Source organism: Mustela erminea, chromosome 21 (genome assembly GCF_009829155.1).
Source record: "Mustela erminea isolate mMusErm1 chromosome 21, mMusErm1.Pri, whole genome shotgun sequence".
NCBI classification, from domain to species: Eukaryota; Metazoa; Chordata; class Mammalia; order Carnivora; family Mustelidae; genus Mustela; species Mustela erminea.
This window is the reverse complement of record NC_045634.1, coordinates 3,898,277-3,921,343: the sequence shown is the minus strand read 5'-3', so window position 1 is coordinate 3,921,343 and position 23,067 is coordinate 3,898,277. Positions and strand designations below refer to the sequence as shown.

General features: G+C 42.4%; 1 protein-coding gene across 5 annotated transcripts in view; it reads right to left on the bottom strand.

The window, feature by feature from the left end:
• Positions 1-6,100: 6,100 nt before the first annotated feature.
• ZMAT4 (zinc finger matrin-type 4) overlaps positions 6,101-23,067 on the bottom strand; it is a 388,221-nt gene continuing 371,254 nt past the window's right edge. The window contains exons 7-8 of one of the 5 annotated variants that reach the window (XM_032329176.1): positions 13,346-13,401; positions 6,101-6,333 (exon numbers count right to left, since the gene is read on the bottom strand). In XM_032329176.1, the coding sequence (XP_032185067.1) occupies positions 6,329-6,333; positions 13,346-13,401 (61 nt within the window). In that variant the 3' untranslated portion in view covers positions 6,101-6,328. Of the gene's footprint in view, positions 6,334-11,831; positions 12,532-13,069; positions 13,402-23,067 lie in introns of those variants that run through there. The other 4 variants (XM_032329175.1, XM_032329174.1, XM_032329173.1 and 1 more) reach the window with 4 other exon arrangements.

Sequence of the window (23,067 nt, the reverse complement as noted above, 5' to 3'; positions counted from 1 at the left end):
ATATTGAGGCTTAACAGCTTCAGGAGGGCTCAGGATCTGATTGTGATGTTATTCATTTTCAGTGTACAGGTTCATTGAATCTTTCGAAATTGAGCATTGGGGACTGAAACATTATCACTGATTTGGAAAACAAAGTGGGGAAAATTAAAATCTTGTGTAACAATGTTTATATTTCTAAACAATGTTTAGAATCAGCTTTAAAAAGAGATTGGGGAACCTTGCTTCATTGATTGCAGTTTCCTTCCTTCTGTCTCAAAATGTCTGGGTCTCCCTTCCTTAAGCAAATGCAAGACACACATCGTGACAAATTGTGATGTAGAGTGACCTTCCCTATTTATAGGAGAAAATCTTGCCCCCTGGCAAAGTATAGTTCAATGTCCATGGTCTTCATGAAGGCTACCCTTTATTGGACCTGAGCTTAGAGGAGAGAAAATAGACCAGAATCAGGAAGCAGGTTATCCCTGCCTAACCTAGATGAGGTAGGCATTAGGCAGTGGGGTTGGGATGAATACCAGGACAGGGAGGATGGCGGTAGATGAGAAAAGTGGCAAAAGAAAAAAAAAAAGTTTCAAGGTTCATTTGATATTTTACCCAACAAATATGGCAGATCTTAGTGTAGGTCATCTGATGCATGAAATTCAGTTTAATGGTATAAGCCCTCTTAAAACAGAATTCTTTAATATTTTGCTTAATATTATAACTTTGACTGTCTTAATTCTCACATTCTATTGTCATCAAATGCTCATTAATAGCTCCTTATGTGTTAGCTTTGTTGTCTCCAGAATATTAGAATCCAAAAGATAGAATGAGAGAAGGTAGCAGAGACTTCCCAAAGAAGATCTCAACCCCAGATTCCTGTCTGGGCCTCATGCTCAGGAATCTGTTGACTCTGCACTGTGAGAGTATCTTTGGACCTGCCATAGTCACCAACATGGGGATCCCTACGGGCTGCTGGGATCTTAGTGCCTGTGTGGTCCCAAGGCCCTGATTCTCAGCCTGTGCCCACTAACATGATCCTCAGACTGTCAGAAGACTGTGATCTAGCAAAGCCTGCAGCACCTCGGTCCCATTCCCCCACCAGGTGCCTAGCAGGGCATTTTCCTATACCTGGACCATTCTTAAGGCTCTGAGAAGCTGTAATTATTTTTTCAAAAAGATAACAGGGCTTGTGAGGTTTTCCTCCTAATTATAAGAGACAAAGCGTTTTTGTGTCAATAAATTCCTACAAACTGCAAGAGCTACCTGCAATTTTTATTTCTGCGTAATATTGTCACTTCTTGACTCATAAATCCATGTTTTGACTCAGCAGACTCTGGAAGGGATCAATACAATTTTGTGTAGGTTTGGCTGCTTTACCGAAGTAGACAAGTGTCTCTGTGCTTGCCCACCAGTCAGAAGAAAGGAGCAGAATGGTCTTATTTATAAGTTCTTTTTTTCTTCCTTTTTTAAAAATAGAATAAGCCCATAATTTTGAGTCAGTGTAACTGGAGCACAATGGCATAAAGAAGGGAAGGGTAAAGCAATGGGAAAAAAGGGAGGGAGCCTAAAGGCATTTAACAAGAAAGATTCCCATTGTCATTATTACATCTTAAGAAACAAGACACATGTCTCCAGCTTGGGATTCTAAAGGTTCCTCTCCACTTTGAGATCCTGTTTTGGCTAAGACTCACCTTTCTTGCTTATTTCTTTAACTTGATGCTTTTTTTAAACCTTTGGGTAGAAATCAGAATAGCCACCTTATTAGGTGGACTCCCATTTGTACCTTTCAGCTTTGGTTTCATAATGCAAATCTCAGCCAAGCATGAATCTCAGCCTTTGTTCCTGAAACTTGTGCTTTCCCTGGTTTTAGGGCTGAACAGTGGACCGCGAGGCACACCTGGTACAAAGTGCAGAGGGGGATGTCACCGAGGATAGGACAGGATTATAGACAGGAATAGCCCATGGGCATAGCTCCAGGAGAACCTATCAGGTGTCTTGTTTTCTCTGCCCATCTTTTCTTAATGGTCCAAAAAATCTCACACCTTCACATGACCTTCAGAAGCCCAAAATTCTGACAAAATAGGAAGCTCTGGGCAACATGTCCTGTTTGCATCCTAATAGAATTTAATACCGCACAGATAGTCATTTTAACATTGGCCGCAAGCAATAATCCTATCTCCCTGTCCTAAGGGTTGTTATAGAAGCAGAGCTCCTAGCTCTGCCCCGTCTCATTAGAAGGGAAAGGGAGACTTCACTGAGAAAGTTGATGTGTATGCGACAGACACAGGTATCTTTTTCCTTTCTTTATCTTTTCTTTTTTTTTTTTTTAAGATTTTATTCATTTATTTGACAGAGAGAGAGAGAGAGAGATCACAAGTAGGCAGAGGCAGGCTGAGAGAGAGAGAGAGGGAAGCAGGTTCACAGCTGAGCAGATAACCCAATGCGGGGTTTGATCCCAAGACCCTGGGATCGTGACCTGAGCGGAAGGCAGAGGCTCAACCCACTGAGCCACTCAGGTGCCTTCTTTTTCTTTTTCTTAATCAGTTTCAACTCTGAGGCACAAGCATTGAGATTGCACAGAAGTACCCCAGCACAGGTGCATGCAAGCACAGAGGCAGAAAGCTACCGGTAAAAGAAGAACAGGATCATGTGTGTACCCCCTTAACACCAACTCGTGAAAACTCGGAAAAGTCAACTAAAAGTTAAATCCCTTTTATAAAGTAAAAGAATTTGAGCTTGAGTTTGGCCAGTACAGCGCACCACAGGACCCCATATGGTCCATGGTACTCTGTGCTTCTGGTTTGCACGTGCTGTTCTATCCGGAAGGCTTGCCCACCTTTAGCCACCCAGTGAAAGGAAAACCATTGATAGCATGGCTCCCAGGCAATAAAAGCTGAGGGAACAAGGAGCACACCCATTAGCAACTTAGCAGGAAGTCACGTCTGGCCAGGAGCAGATTTATGTAAAGGTCAGTCCCAAACATTTCTTTCTGGTTCTCTGGGAGTCATGGGCCTTCTCCTGTGTGTTTGCAATTTTCCAGTCCTAGGTGTTATGGTGGTCTTTTCCCAGGTACCCCTACCCCATTCTCTGCTGCTCCAGGTGAGGTGGCGATGAATTCTACAGCAACATTCTCTTCTGTCCTGATGGGAAATAACCCCTCCATGGGTGCTGGCTGCACAAGGTCCCTGGGTGTTGACAAGTCTTCAGAGCAGAAGTGCCTTGGGCTCTCTGTCTGTAAACTGGATTTTGGTGGTGCCTCTGTATTGTCAAGATAATGTCTCAGTGGCTGTTCTTCTTCTCACTCTCATGTCCCTCAGGGTGACTTCCTTGCCTTGTGGCCTCTCTCAGATGACTGAGGAATTTGTCTTAGGAGGCTGCCAAAAAACTTTCAGAACAGCCACACAACTCCCTCCCTGGGCCACATGGGGCTTAGTTTCTCCCTCTTCTGTGGCTCTTATGGAGGCAAAATGTTATTGTCTGCCTACACATATGTCTCTCCAAACCGTGGGCATGAGCTGTAGAAAATGGAATCTATTCGTCATTCAACCCTTGTACAGATTTATGTATATAACTGACTACCTCACCTTTTCTTTCTTTCTTTTTTTTTTTTAAGATTCTATTTATTTATTCATGAGAGACACAGAGAGAAAGAGAGAGAGGGGCAGAAGGAGCATCAGATTCCCCTCAGAGCAAGGAGCCCAACATGGGACTCGATTCTAGGACCCTGGGATCATGACCCATGCCGAAGGCAGACGCTTAACCAACTGAGCCACTCAGGTGCCCTACCTCACATTTTCATTCAGGTATCTTAACAGACCTCCTAATGCAACTAAGTGCAAAACTGGTTTTCACCTCAAAATTCGTTCCTTCCCAAATTTTGTGCAGCTCAGTAAGTGAAAACCCGATTCTCCAGCTACTCATGATAAAACCCCTGGAGCCACTCCTGACTGCTCTTATGTCTCACAATCCATGTCCGGTTCAGCAACATGTCCCACCAGCTCAACTTTAAAACACACAGAATCTGACAACTCATGGCCACCACCACAACCGCCTAGTCCAAACCACCATCTCTTTCCTGAATTAATAAACAGCCTCTTAAAGAAGGACCCTCGCTTACTGAAATCTCTAATCCTTGCAGCAGGCTGTAGAAGACGGAATGATGACCCCTGAAGGGATATGCCCATGTCCTAATCTCCAGAACCTGTGAATGTGATCTTACAGAAAGGGTCTTTGCAGATATAATTACGCTAAGGGTCTAGAGATTAAATCATCCTAGATTATCAGTAGGGGCCCTAAAATCAGTGAGGAAATGTTCTTATAAGAGGTAGTCAGAGGGACACCTGGGTGGCCCAGTAAGTTAAACATCTGACTCTGGATCTCAGCTCAGATCTAGAGCTCAACATCATGAATTCAAGCCACACACTGGGCTCCATACTGGGCATGGAGCCTGTTATAAATAAATAAATAAATAAATAAATAAATAAATAAATAAATAAATTTAAGAGACCAAACCTTGGGAGGAGAATTGGTGATGTGGAGTCTGAGCCAGAGATTGGAGTGATGCAGCCACAAGGGAAGCAACAGCCACTCGAATCCAGAAGAGGAGAGGAAGGAACATCCCCTCTGATTTTTAGAAGAAGAACAACCCTATGAACACAAGTACCACCCTTGATTTCAGACTTCTGGTCTCAAAAACCGTGAGTGATAATTTTTCTGTTGTGGTCCCAAGGTCTGTGAGAATTTGTTATGGCATCTCTAGAAAACAAATCACGGTCTAAGGAACACTTTGGGGTGTCATGTCCTTTTTGTTCTACCAATATTCTACCATCCCAACCCAGAAAATAATTTTCATCTGGCTTCTTTTTTAGGAAGTTGAGACAAAGTTGCTCTTTAAGAGAATCCAATAAGCATTATAATATCAGTGGGAGGTGCTTCCCATCCCCCGAAAAAGGCAACATCAGCAGTGACAGGGGTACCAGTTCCATGTCTGCTACTCAAAAAGAATCACCAGACCAACAATGGTAGGTCAGTGAGTGACAAAACCAACATCAGATGGTTCAGTGGAGATGTTGGTAGAATAAAGATGGTAAACTGAAAAGCAAAAAACACTAGCTATGGCAGTGCCTTACCCCAGCCAGTGGAGGGAGACAATGATGGCTCCACTCCAGTCAATCTGTGTCTGGACACTCACTTTTTTGAATGTAGGTCTTGAAGATTCTCCCTCAGGTTGGTGTGGACTAGGGAAGTAGGAGAACTAGAGATTTCACTTAACATTTACAAAGCTCTTTACTTTATACTATTTTATTTGAAAACAACTATTACTGAAGAAAGATGATATAAAAGTTTATTTATGTATTTATTTATTTTTGTCTTTTGGAGTTGATTTTTTGCCTCAAACTTGTCTCAAGTTTATTTATTCAAGCCCATTCAAAGCTTTAGTTTTCAGTAGAAGCAAAGTAACCAAGTAGTTGGAGATAGATCAATCTACCATTTTGTCATTGCTGTTGTTTGGGGTCAATTAAATATTTGATACTAAAATTGAAATATCCTAATTAAGAACATTTTTGACATTCCACAAGAAATCCTAAGTACTCTACTTGTAAAAGACGATACTGACTTTCACAGTCAATGAGATAGGATGTCTATATTGTTGGCCCAATCAGAAAACTTTTCACTGTGAATTTGATTGCACAATTTTGCTGGTCAGTCTAGAGGAGAAAAATGCATTTGGAAGGAAAGAATAAGAAGCAGAAATCAATTGCAAGTCACTTACAACTTTTGGAAGAGTATATATGATCAAACTTGTTCTAAATTATTGTGCTCATTTTTAACGTCTGAACAGGGAATGAAGGGGAAAAGGGCAGGAAACTAACATTCTTCTATGTTCTAGAATCTTAGTGGTTAGTAGACTTATTCTTCATGTAGTCATTTCATTTAATCCTCACCACAATCTACTTGGTTGCATTATATATTCCTTGTTTTAGAGATGAAATATATTTATATATTTGTATATATGAGATATATATGGAATATGTATAAAAGAGGTTAAATATCTTACCCAAAGTCACCCGGTTTATAAATGACATTTTGAAATAAGCTGCCATCATACATAACTTCCCCTTCATCTTGGGGGCCGTGTGGGTATCCTATGAAATACCACGGCAAAATGTGAGTTTCTTCTGTGAAGTCCCACTTAAGTTTTCTATATAGGAAACATTTGTTCACAGACCGGGTGACCAGTCATTATTATCGAGCAAACATCAGCAGCATCTAAATCTTGAGTGACATCCATGAGGAAGGAGTGAGAACGTGCCAGCTTCATTAACCCCATTCTTAACAGCGTTCTTCATTAACCTGCCAATAAAGTCAATAATGGAGATCTCTGTTGTTCTAGAAATGAAACCTATTGGGTTGCTTCTTCCTCCAGGACATTTTGGCCATTTATGTTCCTGGACATTTGACTCTGAATTCTGAGACTTCCTTCTCGCCATTTGTACTTTAAAAAGGCTCTTTTCAGGGCACCTGGGTGGTGGAGTCAGTTAAGTGTCTGACTCTTGGTTTTGGCTCAGGTCATGATCTCAAGGTCATGAGACTGAGCCATGAATCAGGTCTTCCTGCACCCTGCCTTCTTAAGCGCAGAATCTGCTTAAGACTGTCTCTTCCTCTCCCTCTGATCCTACACCCACCCTTTCGCTCTCTCAAGTAAGTAAATAAGTCTTAAAAAAATAAAATAAAACGGTTCTTTTTCTGGTGCTTGCTCAGTTTACCAAGCTTTTCTCATGCATTAACTCATTCAAACCTTTTGACAAACCCATGGCACATTGGAATATAGTCACTTTTCAGACCAGTAAACTGAGATTCACAGAATGTCAGTAATTTGCATAGAATCACACAAATAATGAAGAGTAGAGACAGGATTTGAACTCATGCCTTTTAACTTTCATGGTAGTCCCCCTCCCTGGACCTATCTATCAAATGCCTTGGGCCACTCAGTAGTACAGACACTAGAATACAGGCGCAGTGTTCTCTGGGGTACCATGGGTTTTTTATTTCTTCTTCTTCTTTTTTTTAAAGATTTTTATTTATTTATTTATTTGACAGACAGAGATCACAAGTAGGCAGAGAGGCAGGCAGAGAGAGAGGAGGAAGAAGCTCTCTGCTCAGCAGAGAGCCCAATGGGGGGTCTCCATCCCAGGACTCTGAGACCATGACCTGAGCCAAAGGCAGAGGCTTAACCCACTGAGCCACCCAAGTGCCCCCCATGGGTGTTTTCTAAGAAGAATGTTAATGAGGCACACATCTTATGGTGCCAAGTTTAGTGCCAGACCTTGCTGCTTACTCATTGCCTCACCATACTTGAGACCTCCTTTACTCAGAGCCAAATTAAATAAAACTAGCAGGTCCCAATGATTTCCTATAGTTTTTCAATAGAATCCCATACTGGCTGTGAAATAGAAAAGTTCAGATCCTTTTCTTTTGACTTTTCATCAGAAGGTGTCCAGTTCCCTGGGGATCTAGAACACGTCTCATACTCCTCAGATCCGCATATCTATCCACCTTCAAGCTTCCAGACTTACAACACATTTGCTCCTTTCTAAGTCTATATATTAAGTCTGTTTTACCAGGAGGAATGAGAATCCCTGGAGAATAAGTTAAGGACTTAGTATTCCATCTCTACAACGAAAAGTAGCTTCCCCATTAAATGGCAAATCCTTCATGTCAGAGGTTGAATAGAACAGCCCTTAAAAAAGACTTCCAGCTGGTTACATTTAAGGGGCTGGAAAAAAAGGCCATTCCCAGAATATCCACTGGCTCGAGGCTGTGATGTATTTTTGTTTGATACTGAATTGGAAACACTGCACTTGTTCTTTCTCCCCCATGTAATTGCGTCCTGTGGACACGAGACATACACGTGGAAGCCTGCATGGCCCCAGTGTCCTCTGCCATCAGAACCCCACCAAACTGGCTTGCTCTCCCCACCACTGCCAGGCTGGGAAGTCCTCCTGATCATAGCCCTCTGTCTGAGGAGAAAAATGCAAGACTGAAGGCTGTTTTGCTGTTTTATTTCACTACCACAAATTCTTCCCTGATAAAGGCTGTAAGAATGGGAAAGTAGGGGCACCTGGGTGGCTCAGTCATTTAAGCGTCTGCCTTTGGCTCAGGTCATGATCCTAGTGTCTTGGGATCAAGCCCCATATGGGGCTCCCTGCTCAGCAGGGAGTCTGCTTCTCCCTCTTCTTCTACCCCCTCCCACCATTTGTGGTTTCACTTTCCACACTCTCAAATAAAGAAATAAAATACTTAATTAAAAAAAAAAAAAAAAAAAAAGAATGGGAAAGAGCAGTCCCTCTGGGGCAGGGGATGTGGGTTTGACTTCAATACCTCTTTGGGATTCGTCACTGCCGACCACCACAGCTGCACCCTCCCTTGTCTCCCTCACATGACCCTACTATCCTCCTATTTCCCTGTTAAAAGACTCTCAATGTTCAGGCTTTTCATCGTTGGTCATTTTAAAATCTCTTTTTCTCAAAAAAAAATATTGAAGAATAAATCGGGCTCTGTCTTCTTCCAAATATAGCTGCTTTTACTTTTTAAAAAATAGTGTCCTATTTTTAAAAAGACAATAAGAGTTGGAATGTTTTGAGACACAAAGTTTTGCTGTTAATGCTACTTGCTGACTCAACTGTCTATGTATATCTGACCCTTGGTTTAGTAAGTAACTGTAATTGTGTGTTTATCTATGGAGATGACTCCCAAATCTGGATGTCTGACTGACCCTTTGTGTCAGCTTCAATATCTTACGTTGAAGACGTCCCTAACATTTTGAATGGTGAATCACACTTTTATCATTAATCATCACTAAGGAAATAGTCATAGTCACTTATCTTACAAGAATTCAAAGAAACCAAGCAGCGAGCCAGTTCTAAGGCCAGAATCTGGTGATGACTGGTTTGAGTGAATCATACTCAAGAAAGAAGGGCAAATCCAATCTGGAGGAGAAGGACCACGGCTACAAATTCTAATCCATTCCAAGCTGACATATATAGTGAAGGGATCTGGTTCAGGTGGGAACAGAGTGCTGTATGGCAGTGGTTCTCAGGATTGGGAAGACAGCAGAATGTTAAATCAAGGTGGTAAGTCTAGGTGAAGTAGAATAAGGCAGAAACAAGATGTAACCCTGGGGAAAAGGCAACAGGAACTTGGTAAAAGGTCATTGAGGTGAACTTGACCTCAGACATGAGTTCTAGACCTGATGCAGGCCTGAAATAGGAGCATCAGATTCTGACTTGGGGTGAGTTGGCCAACATAGTGGCTGTGAGAGGTGGGAGCTGTAGGAAGAGGTCAGGGGACAGGCAGACTATGGCAAAGCCTTCCCCCAGGAGAGAAAGGTCTCCTGGAAAGCTTTAACTCTGGATTCTCGGTGGTGCAGGAACGAGGCAGGGCTGAGTCTGCAAGAGGTGGGCCTTTGTGTTTTTGGCCAAACAAGACAAGGGCAGGGTACAGATGAGCACTTACCAGTGGGAACATCACCTGCTTGAACCCCAAAACTCCCAAATGGGCTTCCTGTGATGATAAATCCCTACTGCCATTTTCTCAGATATCTGAAAGCTCAGTTAGGTTTGAGTCTTCACCCCTCACTTTTTCATATCTAAGCTGCCATTAAGCCCTAATAATTGTTCCTCCATTTCACTATTAGTACCTTTTCTCTCTCCCCCAAGATATGCAACCATGCTGGTTCATGCTGGTTAGTTGTTTCAACTAACATATCATCCACTTAATAGTTTTCTTCTCTCCAGAGTCTCCCACCAGCCTGTCTTGAATGGTACCGGATTTATTTTCTTAAGACCTAAAATTCTTTATTTTTTTAATCATGCCATCCTCCTTTCAAATAGTCCCCAGGACTTGGCATTATCTACAGGATAAAGTCTAAATTCTTTCATTCAGCTTTCCAGCCATGCCATGACCTGGTCCTCACTCACTTTTCTCCTTTGAGCTCTCACCCAGTCTTAACAAAGCTCTCTCCATTGAGATTAGCCTGCCCACTATAAATAATTCCTACAAATTTTCATCTTACAACTTCTGCCCATGTGGTGTGTGTCCTTTGGACAGCTTTACCAGCCTGGACACTTCCTCATCGCTGCTCCCATCAGCCTGACCTCACTTATTAAAATCCTACTCACCTCTTCTCTGAGCTTCCACTACCATCCCCACCCACAGTGACCCTTCCTAGCATTAACTGCCTATTCCTTTATTCTGGTACACCTATAGCCCCTTCTCTAGGTAGTTAACCATCCGTGTTTCTCATACTGCCTCCTGGTAGCTAAGTATCATTGGGGATCCTACCTTGTGATCATCAATTTCTACCAGAGCACCTTCCTCCAGGGAAGATGAGTAATTAACTATTTTCTCAACACATAAATGTTCTGTTTTTTTTTAAAATATGGATATTTACAAACTGTAATGGCTGCTATTACATTGAATACACACAAGGTAGTGATCAGTTCCATTTTTCTTACACATGGTCACATTTTGAGTTACATTCCTTCTGGTGGAAGTGGACTTGTGTGGATCCATTTACACAATTTCATGAAGTTGCCCCTGTGACTGATAAAGTGGATTTATGATATGGCTTCTTAAGGTTATAGCTTCTCAAAATAGTTTTTTTTTTGTTTGTTTGTTTGTTTGTTTGTTTTTGCTTCTTTAGAGATAACTAAACATAATGGGCTTTGAACCCACAACTTTGGCTTCTGTAACAGAACAGTTTAACCATCAGAGGTATATGGGCCCTGGTCTATTTCATTTTGGTTCAGCTATTTTCCATATAAATTAGCCTTATTTATATAAATGAGTCCATGAGTCCATGAGTACACTCAATATAGGCAGAGACCCCATTTCTCCTTCTATTCCATCCCTAGTGAGCAAAGGGAAAGATTCAGTATAAAAAAATGATTTTAACTTTTCCATGGAAAGTTATGGGCCAAGGGAGATCAGAATGGGAAACAACTCAGGGAGATACAACACCCAGAGTAATGACTTCATCGTCCTCATACAAATAAATCAACTATAAAATCCCTCCTGACTTGGGTATTGGTCAAGTTACTCCCACGCTTGCTTGTGGATATATTTCTTTGGATTAATTTCCTTTCCAGTTGTGTCTTAAATAATATGTTTCTGATCCTTAAAGCTCAGGAGAGAAATAATTTATTGTAAAAGAAAAAAAATCACATGTGATAAAAAATATATATATATATACACACATTGCCAGAAAATTCAACAGCAAAATGCTTCCTGAGTAGCCCTGGGGAAGCCACACTGTGCAGAGAAATGGAAAACTCCTATGAAGGGAAGCCCAGATACTGAAGGTCCATCTGGAAGGACTGAGAGGCACATGTGGGACTTCCCAGAAGGACGGGCTCCAACCTCGATGTAGGAGAACTCCTAAATATCTCAAGTTGCATTTCTTGTCCCTTGGTAGGATGGAAGCTGGGAGTCTAAATTAAACTATTTTTTAATTAAAAAAAAATACAATATCCTCTGCACACCTGAATTTGAGAACAGATCCCTATCCACTACACAATGAGATGGAAAATCAGAAGAGTCTCACAATGACTTTAAGATGGAAATGAATCTGGACGAAAAGTTATATAATACAGAAATCAAAGGTAGGATAGAGAAAAATAACTTTAAGACTGAAAATTCTCAAATGTGACTTGTAAACAAGCCAAGAGCTGAGGGCAGAGGCTGGATCTTTTCTGGGATTTTTAGATTTCTTCATTTGTTTAGTATAATCCAAGTTTGCCCAGTTACTGGAGTTTACCCCTTGCAGCCAAGAGACTCCTAGGGGGCAGCAAAGAGACCCAGATTGCATGAGATGCTCTAGCAGAAGGGCCATCAACAAGAAGATGGGGGGGTGGGCTTCATTGCCCTCATCAATGAATGAGAGACTTGGGTTAATTCACTCTCAAGCAGCTGTACATTAAGGCATAGGCCACCCCAGTGAGAGGAGTATTTCATCACTGGCATTAGAATTACTCGTGCCTGGATAATAAAAAGCAGCCTGACTTACTCCTTTTTTATTGTTTGGAATTTCTTTCCAGATAATGCATGCCCTTATTGCCCAAGGGCTCAGACCACTCCCTCTGCTCCTCTTGATCCATCCCTGCCCAAAAGCCTTTTTCAATTCCTGAAGTCTAGGACTCTTCTTTTCCTCATCAACATTTAAAGGTATCTTCTGCTTCTCTCCCAGTATTTTCCTGCTGGACTGAGAGAGAGAGCAAAGCAGGATTGTGTGGGTTACCAGCAGACATGATCTTGCAAATTGGCAGGGAAGGAGGCATGCTTTAGCCTGCCAAATGGTGAGTGTTATTGAAAGATGTAAAATACTCCATGACTTTGATAATGTGGAGAAATGGCTTGACATGAGCTCTAACTGCCAGCCAAACAGAGGAAGTGACAGCTGATCCATTAGGCCTTCTTAGTTTCCAGGCATGAAGGTTCTTGTTGGTCCCCTGTGGCTTATTCAGAATCTGGTCTCAAGTACTAATTTGCAACCTGCTAAGAGAACAGTGAACTTCGATAAATACAGATAAATACAAGTCAACACATTTTAAAATGCTCTTTTCCTTGTTTTGTTGATTTTTCTCCAATGGGTTTAGTATTCCCGAAGAGCTCTAAAGTTGCTTCTTGCATTCCTAATGCATGATTTTTACCAGCTCTGCCAACCTGGAAAAGCCCGAAGAATGCAGAGGCAGCAACACTGAAGTTTAGCTGCCGAGGGGCCAGAGAACAGGGAGCAAAGTGGCCCAAGGGCAGAAACCTCAGAAGTGAACAGTCTTGTGTCAATTACCACCCCACTCCCCTTTTCTCTGGCCTGCCCCAGACCCCAGCGATGACATGGGCTCCATGTTCATTGTTAAACCCACTCCCAATACCTAGTTGCCCATCTAGCTCTTCTTTTCTGTTTTCTTTTTCATCTTTTGGGTATGTCCACATTTTTTGGTTTTGGGTTCTCATTTGCCTTCCCGGTTATTCAAGAGAAAGATGGAGAGGGAGAAGGAAAGAACCTTAAGCAGATTCCCTGCGCAGCAGATTGTGCCCTGACACAGGGTGCAATCTCCCAACTCTGAGATCATGACCTGAGCTGAAATCAAGAGTCAGATGCAAAACAGACTGAGCCACCCAGGCACCGCCTTCCGGGTGATTCTTAATTCATTTAACTCTTGTCTATCTCAAAGTCCTTACTTTTTAAATTTTTTTTTCTCAACCCGGATGCGACCTTTCTTTCCATCCCTTACTATCTCAGAGTCACTGCAGGCTCTCAAAGACCTGAGACACCAGTGACCTAGAGCCCACGACAAATACTTACACGTTACAGTGGGACCATCACTGCTGAGCCTGTGACGCCAGGAGCTGACACGGAACCTGGAGGATAAAGGGTGAGGGACGGATAAAGGATAAAGGAGGGAAGACGAAGGAAACTCTTCAGAACATCGCACCTCCTTTTAGCCTAGGAAAGAAGCTGGGCCTAAGATGGGGGCTGTGGGTACTGGGAGATTCTGAGGGGTTAGGAGGCAAGGGAATTATAAAGATCCCAGGTTAGTGTGGTGTGGAGAACAAACAGATCTTTGGGGAAAGTCTTTACAGGCAAAGAATCTGTAACAAAGATAGCATTCATATTCCATTCGTGTTTTTATTGAGCTTATAGGATGTGCTAGGCACCACACGGGCACGGGGTTGAACACAATGGGCAAGGCTCCTAGTCTCATGGAGCTCACACTCTAGTACAGAAGACAGACAATTCAACAAGCCATTGACTGCAAGCGTGACACATATCACAAAACCGAAGTTACAAAAAGCGGTTGGAGCATCTCAATTTGGAAGAACATTTTAACCTTGTTAGGAAATGAGGAAAAAATTCCTAGATGGTCCTTCCAGGGAAAGCATGGGGTAGAGTAACAAAAGGGTCTGAATTCCACCAATGCACACATTCCACCGCTGTGAGAGGCCAGGTTCCCTGCTGGACAGTGGCCCTGGCTGGATTAGCCTCTGTGCAGACACAAGTGCTACTTCCATGGTGTGCAACTTCTGTAACTTCCACTTGGCTGCCTCTGCCTGCCCCCACATCTTCCCTTTCACCTGTGTCTCATTCAAGCCAGACCAGTGCCACCTCTCACAATATTATCTCAAGGGCAGAGGCTGCAGGGAACCCAGTGCCTACAAACTCATTTTAAAAAATCAGTATAAGCTCTGTTTGCATTACATTGTTTCAAACTCAGTGTTCCATTAATCTACAGCCAATGATTAAGGAAGGACGGAACCAGGGTACTACTGCTGATCTGATCTGATCTGATCCCTTCGCAGAATCACAGAATGCCAAAGCCTAAGGGGTCTCTGGGGACAATTTAGTCCCATGGCTCTCACCTGGAGTGGGGAGTTTGTATCCGAATGCCTGGCAAAGCTTTTGCAAAGTTCACATCCTGCCTATACCCTCCTTCAATCCTGATACACTTGGGTTAGAACGAGGGAAGGAGGTTGGCAGTCTGTTTAGAACATGATCTCAGATAGTCCCAGTGTCTCAGATAGTCCCCTCCACGCCTCCCCATGCCCCCGCTGATCTAATCCAGTTCCTCCTTTTACAGACTGTCTGGGACTAGAGAGGTTAAGCGAATGTGTTGCACTTCATTTAGCAGTAAAGCTGGGAGTGGAACATAGCTCATAATATTTTTATTGTTTTTCCATGCTTTGGGATCTAAAGGCAGGACTAGCTTTGAGGCTCTTTCCAGGCTTAATTGGCAGCTGGCATTTCTAGTGACAGCAGTGAACACAGAGAGCGTTCCAGATCTCTGCGATGGGCTGGGCCCAGGGACAGGAAGCAAACACCCATAATATGCTGGTCTGTCTCAGTGCTGCTGAAGCCATGGGTCTTTGCAGCTAGAGTAGAGTGATTTGCACCCCTAATATATTTACTAGGTAGCCTTTTACAGAAACAGGTGTGCTGGTTCCGATAGAGAGAAAAGAAAGAGAAAAGTCACGATGGGAGGAGGATTTGTCTTCCTCCCCATGAGGCTGGGGTGTAATGAGGGTCTCTCTAGTAGGACCCTCAGGTCCCAGTCCATGTGTCTTCTTTCATGTCACCAATATCAACCAATATCACCAATATCAACCTCTGCTCTGCATGTTCTTCCCAACTGACAAGAGCTGGTGATGTCAGTTTTTACACGGAAACAAGAGAGAAGGAAGCCTGCCCTTATGCTGACAGTGACACAGGCAATAGGCGCTCAGTCTCTCTGTCAGGAAACAGCCCTATCCTTGCGTGCAGGCCAGTGGACTGGGGCATTTTGAATATATTCTGGTTTTCCGTAGAAAACAGGAGGATAAGCATGCACGTGGGCAAGTGACTAGTTAATTAAGCCCATCTTATCTCCAGCTCTGACCTTCTCACCAATCTCACGTATCTCTCAATAAACCGGTGAGCACAGGACTGGGAAAAAGAAAATGCACTTGGATACTGACTCTCTATGCCTCCTTGAAAATGAGGAACTGCCATTATAATTGGTATTCTTTGTCCAATGACCCCTTAAGCTCATTATCTCAAAAGAATCCTGTAAGGCTAGTATCATTAATCTCATTTTAAAGAAAACTGAGCCTGAGAGTCATTTAATCTACTTCCTCAGATCACCTTCCACTACCTTCCTAACAAATGATGAGATCCAGTTTATTCAGTTCCAAGAACTGTGCTTTTTTATGATATTAAAAAGAAAAAAAAATGTTTCCTTTCTGCTCCTCAGTTTCCTTATCTATGAAATATGACTATGGTACATTCACTTCAAGACTCTGTCCGCAAAATAAATTTTGTTGATCCTGAAATCCTCAAAAGTTCTATTGGGCCACTTATTAAGGCATGAAGATATGCCTTTTCTACAGTCTGAGAGAATCCACCGAGATCCTGGGAGCTCCAGGGAAAGGGCAGCGAATTTGCCGGATACTACTGCCTTCATGGAATTTTGTCTAGTCTACTCTGGCTCCCTCTCTATATGGCATGCTAGGATTTCTGATAATTCTTCTAGACATATAGAGTAGAAAGAAGTTTTATTTGAAAGCCAGTAAAAACATTCATAAAAGAAGAGATTATTCCAAAATTGTACCTTCGTTCTTATTAAAAGAATATATTCGATGCTGTATATTTTCTGAGCTTCCAATTAGGTATTACGCCAGCAGAGACATGTATCCTGCAGGGGGCCCAGAGAGCTGGAGACAAGGGAGGGAAGAGCAGAGAAGAAATGGAAAGACAGCGCAGATGCTGGCTCCCAGGGAGGGAGAGGGTCCCAGAAAGCCAAGCCTGCATAGGCACACTCAGCTGAAGACAATCTCGATTCCAACAGGCATTTGACCTTTCCCTACCTTTCCACTGGAACAATCTTTAAAATAAAAAAGCAACTTAAATTACACTCTCTGTGGAGAGAGGAACATTGGTGAATGGTCTTGTCATTCTTGTGAAAAACATAGGTAAAGCTCTGGGGTACAACAACGGACCATGTAGACACAGAGGAAACTTCCACTATTCCTGCCATCTGTCCCTTCTTAAGATGCAAGGGGTCTTGGTCAGCCAGGAGGCCAACAGCTAGACCTCTATTAGAAGCAACTGTTCTTCAGTGGGCGGAGTCTTTTCCCTCCTTTGTACCCACCCACCCATAAATGCATGCCCTGACACTCTCTCCCTGGGACTCAGTCTCGATGAGCATTATTTTCTTCTGGGAATCAAATTCCCAGGAAGGCCAACATGAGAAGTGGATAAAGGGTAACATTTCCCATCTGGGAACAGTAAGAATGTAATAAATGGGGTGGAGAGAGAAAGAACATGGGAATGATCTGTACAGTCAGGGAAGTATGCACAGATGCACTTTACTCTCTAGCACCACAGTCAAACAGAACTTTCTGCAGGGACAGAAATGTTCTCCATCTGCATTTAGTGCCTATCAAACACTTGAAATGTTGCTAGTGCAAATGAGGAACCACATTTTCAAGTTTATTTAATTTTAATTTATGTATAGCTGCATGTGCCGAGTGGCTTCTGTATTAAACAGGGGAGGTCTAAAGGATACACATTATGGCGCCTGGGTGGCTCAGGGGTTAAGCTTCTGCCTTCAGCTTGGGTCATGATCTCCGGGCCCTGAGATGGAGCCCCGCATTGGGCTCTCTGCTTGGTGGGGAGCCTGCTTCCCTCTCTCTCTCTGCCTGCCTTTCTGCCTGCTTGTGATCTCTCTCTGCCAAATAAATAAAATCTTTAAAAGAAAAGAGGATACATTTTGGACAAATGAATTCTAGGCACCAGAAATCAGCCAAACCTTCTAAACTTCAACATATCCTTCTGCTTGAGATCTAACATGCAAAATCAAACAGGTAAAAACCAGGAAGCTAAGAAATTCCATTCTTTCTGAGGGCAAACCACAGACCCTCATATCTCTTGCCTTGTTTAAGGATGAATAGCAATGAATAGAAAATAAACATGAGACCCAAGCATGTATTTTGAGACATAAAAGCACAAACACATATTTTTCATCATGTAGTGCAGGAAACAAAAATATACTCTGAAAGTATTGCTTAATGTTGCTTAAACTCCCAATAATACTCAAGAATAGGAGCGCTCTATAAAAGGGAACTTGAAAGATTAGCTGTTGAGACAACAAGTTGAGATGAAAAAAATAAAAGGTAGCTGAAAATCAGGAAAAGATAAAAAAAAAAGTCATGAGGTGAAATAAGGGAAGATTATAGATAGTTAAAATGCAGTCATAAGACTGCAATCTGCATGAGAAGTCCCCAAACACATAATATTGTAAAAAATCAAAGGAGGAAATCTGGAGGACACGGTTTCAAAGCTCCATTATGAGTGTAGATTAAAAAAAAAAAATGCAGAGAGACGCAAAAAAACTGAAGTTGAGATGAGTAAATGGAACAGAAACCACAATCAAATACATAATCAGATGAAAACATTCATAAATATGAAGACAGACCCAAGGCACAGACTGAAAGAATTGCTGAAAGTTGGCAAAACGGGTGAAAAGAAACGAAGAGCTAACATACCGTGTTTTCTTTTTTCTTAATTAATTTATTTACTTTACAGAGGGAATGGGTGAGAGTGTGAGTTGTGAGGGAGAGGGCCAGAAGGAGCGGGAGAATCTCGAGCGGCCTCTGCTGAGTGTGGAGACCTACCCGGGGCCTGATCCCGCGACCCCGAGATCACAATCTGAGCTGAAACCAAGAGCTGGATGCTTAACCCCCTGAGCCACCCCGATAACTCTTTTAATTCTTTTTTTTTTTAAAGATTTATTTGAAGAGCCATACATACCTCTAATAAAATGTTTATATTGCAAAAGTTAATAAAAAACTAGTAGAGCGTTCAAGTATACGACTCTTCCCCCAAACCCAAAAGAGAAGTGCATGACATACAAGAGAACGACGCAGCTAGTATTTCTGTCCGGTTCTGTGACATCGTTCTCGACCGTCAACTGTGTGTTTGCACGTTCGAGCTCCGGACTTTTCACTCATCCTCAGCCTTTTTCCCAGATATACAGAACAGAATCATTTTTAAAATAAGAAAAAATACTTCTAAAGTGATAATGTAATAAGGAAATTAAAATGCTAATATGTTGAAGGGGTATTATTATTTTTTTCTCAACAGGCAGCATTTCATCGATAATATTAGGGTTTTTTTCCATGTTAAAATATGGATGGGGCTGCCTCTCCAGCAATTCTTTCACAGACTGTTCAAGATGATTCCATTTCGAATCCTTCATAAAACTACATTTTGAACAATATTCAGAAATTAGTCCAAAATGGGCTGTAATTTTTCATAGTTATATCTTTTATGACGGCTAAAACTGTGAAACCTTTATGTGTCATGATAAAACGAGATCAGAAGATTCTTAAGGTTGAACTTCCCTTGTTAATCTTGCTCAGAGTCCACACAGGGCTTCGTGCTTAGTAGGAATTTCACGATAATTTTAACATGCCCTTGTAATCTGCATTTTCAAAGTAACAATTCATTGCAGTACACTGAATTGTGTCTGTTTTCAAATATCTCTTTCCCTGAAACTTCCGAATTTGACACTTCAGATACCTTCATCTCCCGGACAGTGGTGACCTTCTCTCAGCCCTGCTTCAAGCAATCTCCGTGACTTGGCCACGCTCCTTCATCCCAGAGACCCTCCCTCCCAAACTTCAGACCACAGGAGTGAGCAGAGCCAGGCCTAGTGTCCCTGGGGACTGGGGAGTTATCCCCCCCTCCACCTCCCCAATCTCCTCCTCTCTCCAGTACCTTGGGACTTTTTTCTCAGTCCTAAAATCCAGAAAGTTCAGTTGATTTGAATTAGATTTCTACTGCTTGCCACTGAAAGAGACCTAATTATATACATAAATAAAACTGGGGTAAAAAAAAAAAAAAAGTGTACATAAATTTAGATTTGTAGGCTTCTTTTGGTTAGAAAGAGGTGCTTATTGTTACAATTTAATTTACTGTCTATTCTCCTAGGCAGCGAACACCATGCTTCCACACTGGTTGAAAACTGTTTCTATGTGTACTTCTCTGGGTAATGCATTTCTGTATAGCAAATGATTCTCATTCCAAGTGGCTTAGAACAATCATTTTATTTGATCTCACCATATACTGGGTCAGGAATTGAGGCAGGACTTGCTGAGTGAGTTCTCAGCTCACTCAGCATGGGGTCAGCTGGAAGTGTTCAGCCAGCCGCGGGTCTGGTCTGGCAAGTGCGAACAGTCTCACTCAGATGTCTGCTCTTGGTAGGGATGACTAGGAGCTGGGCATTTCTTCTGCCCCGTACAGCTCCACGGTCTCCCATGCCCCCCTCAACCCCGATCAGACTTCCTACACAACGGCCTCTAGGGTTCCAAGAAAAAGGACCTGGAAACTGGGAATCTGTAGGGCCTGAACCCACAACGGGCATGTCATGGCACCTGCTATTAGCGGGTGAAGCCAGCCCAGACTCAAAAAGGGGGACAGTGTCAAAGAATTGGTGGCCTCTTTTATCATCTGTGTCTAGTATTCTCTGAGCATGCTGAGAGCAAAACATGTGCTTTACTGATCTTTGCGTCCCGGGATCAAAAACCAGCCAGAAAACACAAGTAAGAAAGGTGAAGAAGTGCAGTCAGAATCTGGACGCTTGGAAACATCGCTAGTAGCTACACTAGCTTTGGACTGTCCTGGTCTCAGCTTCCTGATACATGAAAAGACAAACAAACAAAAAAACTCGCACAATCATGTCTTTAAACTATTGGTAATGAAAGATCAGACTGGACTTAAGCTTCCTCATGTGTATCAGATCTTAAAACACAATTGAACAATGTTCACCGTAGGGTTTTCTTGAAGGGGGCAAAGAGGCTCAAACAATTTTTACCTAAACCATGCTGATTTCTTAATTTCATGTTAGGGAAAATTAATTTTTTATATCAAAAATTAAAGAAATATACATTTGAGTACAGGATTAGAAAACCTTAAAGGTAACCATTACAAAGTTTAAACTTTAATTAAATTGCAAATAACTAGAGGAAAAGAAAGGAAATACAGCACGTATAACTCAGAGAATACAAAGGAAACAGATGAAGCACAAAATAAAATGACCTAAAATTAAATATTCTGGGACTGCCAAAGTATATAATGGTTTAATTCTTCTCGTAAAAGACAAGAACTTTCAGTAAGAATTAAAAAAAAAAAGAACTAAACCCCATGGTAATACATGTTTTATAAGAGACGCAACTAAAATAAAATGACACAGATGACTAAAAAGCTGGGGGAATGGGTTGGGGTGGGGTGAGCACAGTCAGATAAAATTAAAAGAAAAAAGTGGGACAATCTTAACAATGGAAAATATAGTCTAACATATTAACCAAGATAAGAAAGGTTAGTTGATAATGTTAGCAATGTTAGAAATACAATACAATATGATATCATATGATATTATAACATAACATAATACCGATGACACTTCTCTGCCAAATCATTTTGAGATGCTTTTGGTAAGAATATAGGGCTAAGCACATTTACAAGTATTGTCTTATTGAATTCTTACAACTGTACTTTACGATAGGTATCATTATACCTGAGTTACAGATGTGGAAATCAGCGATCCTGGCTTAGAGGACAAGATGAAGGTGAAGCTTTGGAGGTGCAAATGGAAACACACACACACACACACACACACACACACACGCACCCCTCCCTGGGCAGAGCTGTGGTCATGCTTTGAATTCTGCCCCAAACACAGGAACCTGCAGGAATAAAGCCAGCAGCAGGCTTTCAATCCCGAGGCTGTTAGGGAGAGTGAAACCTCATTTGAAACGGCAACCAGAAGCCCTGCAGGGGGCGCGCTCGTGCAGGTGGCCCTCGTGCAGGCTGTACACCCCGCAGAAGGGAAGGAAGGAAACTGATTTTGACAAGGGAGGACATTTTTCACATAGGGTTTTTATGTCCCGCTTTTAAGAAAAAGAAGGAAGAGTCCTCTCTGCCCCAGCAACAGCGCAGTAACCACCACTTGCAGCCAATGAGAAGCCACCACAACCTCCAACTTTTGTTCTTCCCCAGTGAACTTCTGTTCAAATCAATCCTCCCCAGTTTCCTCCTAAAACCCAATAAAAGTTGACCTTCCCTTTGTCTTTGTGGTCTTGCCTATGGTTTGCCATAGTTTGCTTGTCTCAAATTGCAATCTCCCTGCTCTTTCTGAATTTACTCATTTTGCTCATAAAGTTAATGGGTGTTTTATTTTTAAGGTTGACAGGAGCATACAGGAGCATACCCTCTCTCCCTCCAGGGTGGGAAAGGTAACAGAGATTCCCAGGCTGTGGGAGAGACCCCAGGACCTAGGGTGTGGGGGGGAGGAGGAGGTCTCCACATGCCCACAAGAGGAGAGCTTAGCCAGAGAAGAGGTGGTTGGAAGGAACGCTGTCCTGACCTTGTTGCAGACAGGGTCGGGTTTTGCTCATGAGAAAAACCCCCCAGGTTCTCAGATGGGCTGAGGACTGAAAGCATTCAGGCTGCATCCTAGTACCAGCTGCTGGTACCCTGCCCCTAGGTAGGGCAGTTTGAAACAGCTTTGCTCACTCTTTAAACAGCTAAGAAATAGCTCAGGGCCTATTTTTGACTTGGTACAACTCAGCTACTGAAGTTTCTCTGCTTACAAACCATTAAATAATAACATTTAGAGGAGAAAGCAGGACTACACACCGGAGCAAAAAAACTATCAGTTATGGCTACCACCAAAAGGTGCAGCCTTACGCTTATACACTCCAGCCTGGTCATTGTCTTGGTTGGCTGGTGGGTTCGGTTGTGTTTGGACCTTGCATTGAAGTGTTGAACAAACATCATTAAGCACAACAGGTGCAAAAAATAACCAGGAGAATTGTTGAAAGAACCAATAGGCAGAGATGTTTGATTCAGATGGAGGGAGAAAGTAAAGAGGATGCAAGAAAAAATTAAAAATGGATTTTTAAAAATGAAAAATAGATATGTGCTTTTGCTTATGGAAATGAGCCATTGATTGGGGCTTTTGCAAGGATTCTACAAGACAGGACCAATCGGGCAACTGCAAAGTATATTGTGCAACAGCGACAGCCAGGAAAGTGGTGAAAAAGGGACCACAGTGGGTATTCCTTTGGTGGGCTCAGATGGGTGGGGACGTCATGGGACATGCTATGGAAGCATGGCCCACGTGAGCCACGGCAGCACAGTGTTTGAAGGCAAATGTGAACTGAACGGCTCACCTACCACACGTGAGGATCATCAACACATTCGCAGGGTGCTTCAAACTGCTGTATTCTAGGAAGAGGCGCAGGCTATGACGTGTACATAAGCAAGGAAGAGAAGTCTCCGTTTATGTCAAATCTGTAAAAGGTGCCTTCTGTTTCCCTTCTGTTGCAACGATACCCTGGACTACAGGTTACACTTTCTCATCATTGGTTACGGATTACAAACCTTTCAGAGCTTCGTAAGTTCTTCCAGGTTTCTCTTTGGGGCTTGGTTTCCCAGGTCTCAATTCTCAGGGGAACATAAGGCATTTTCAGGGCCTGACTTGTCCCAGA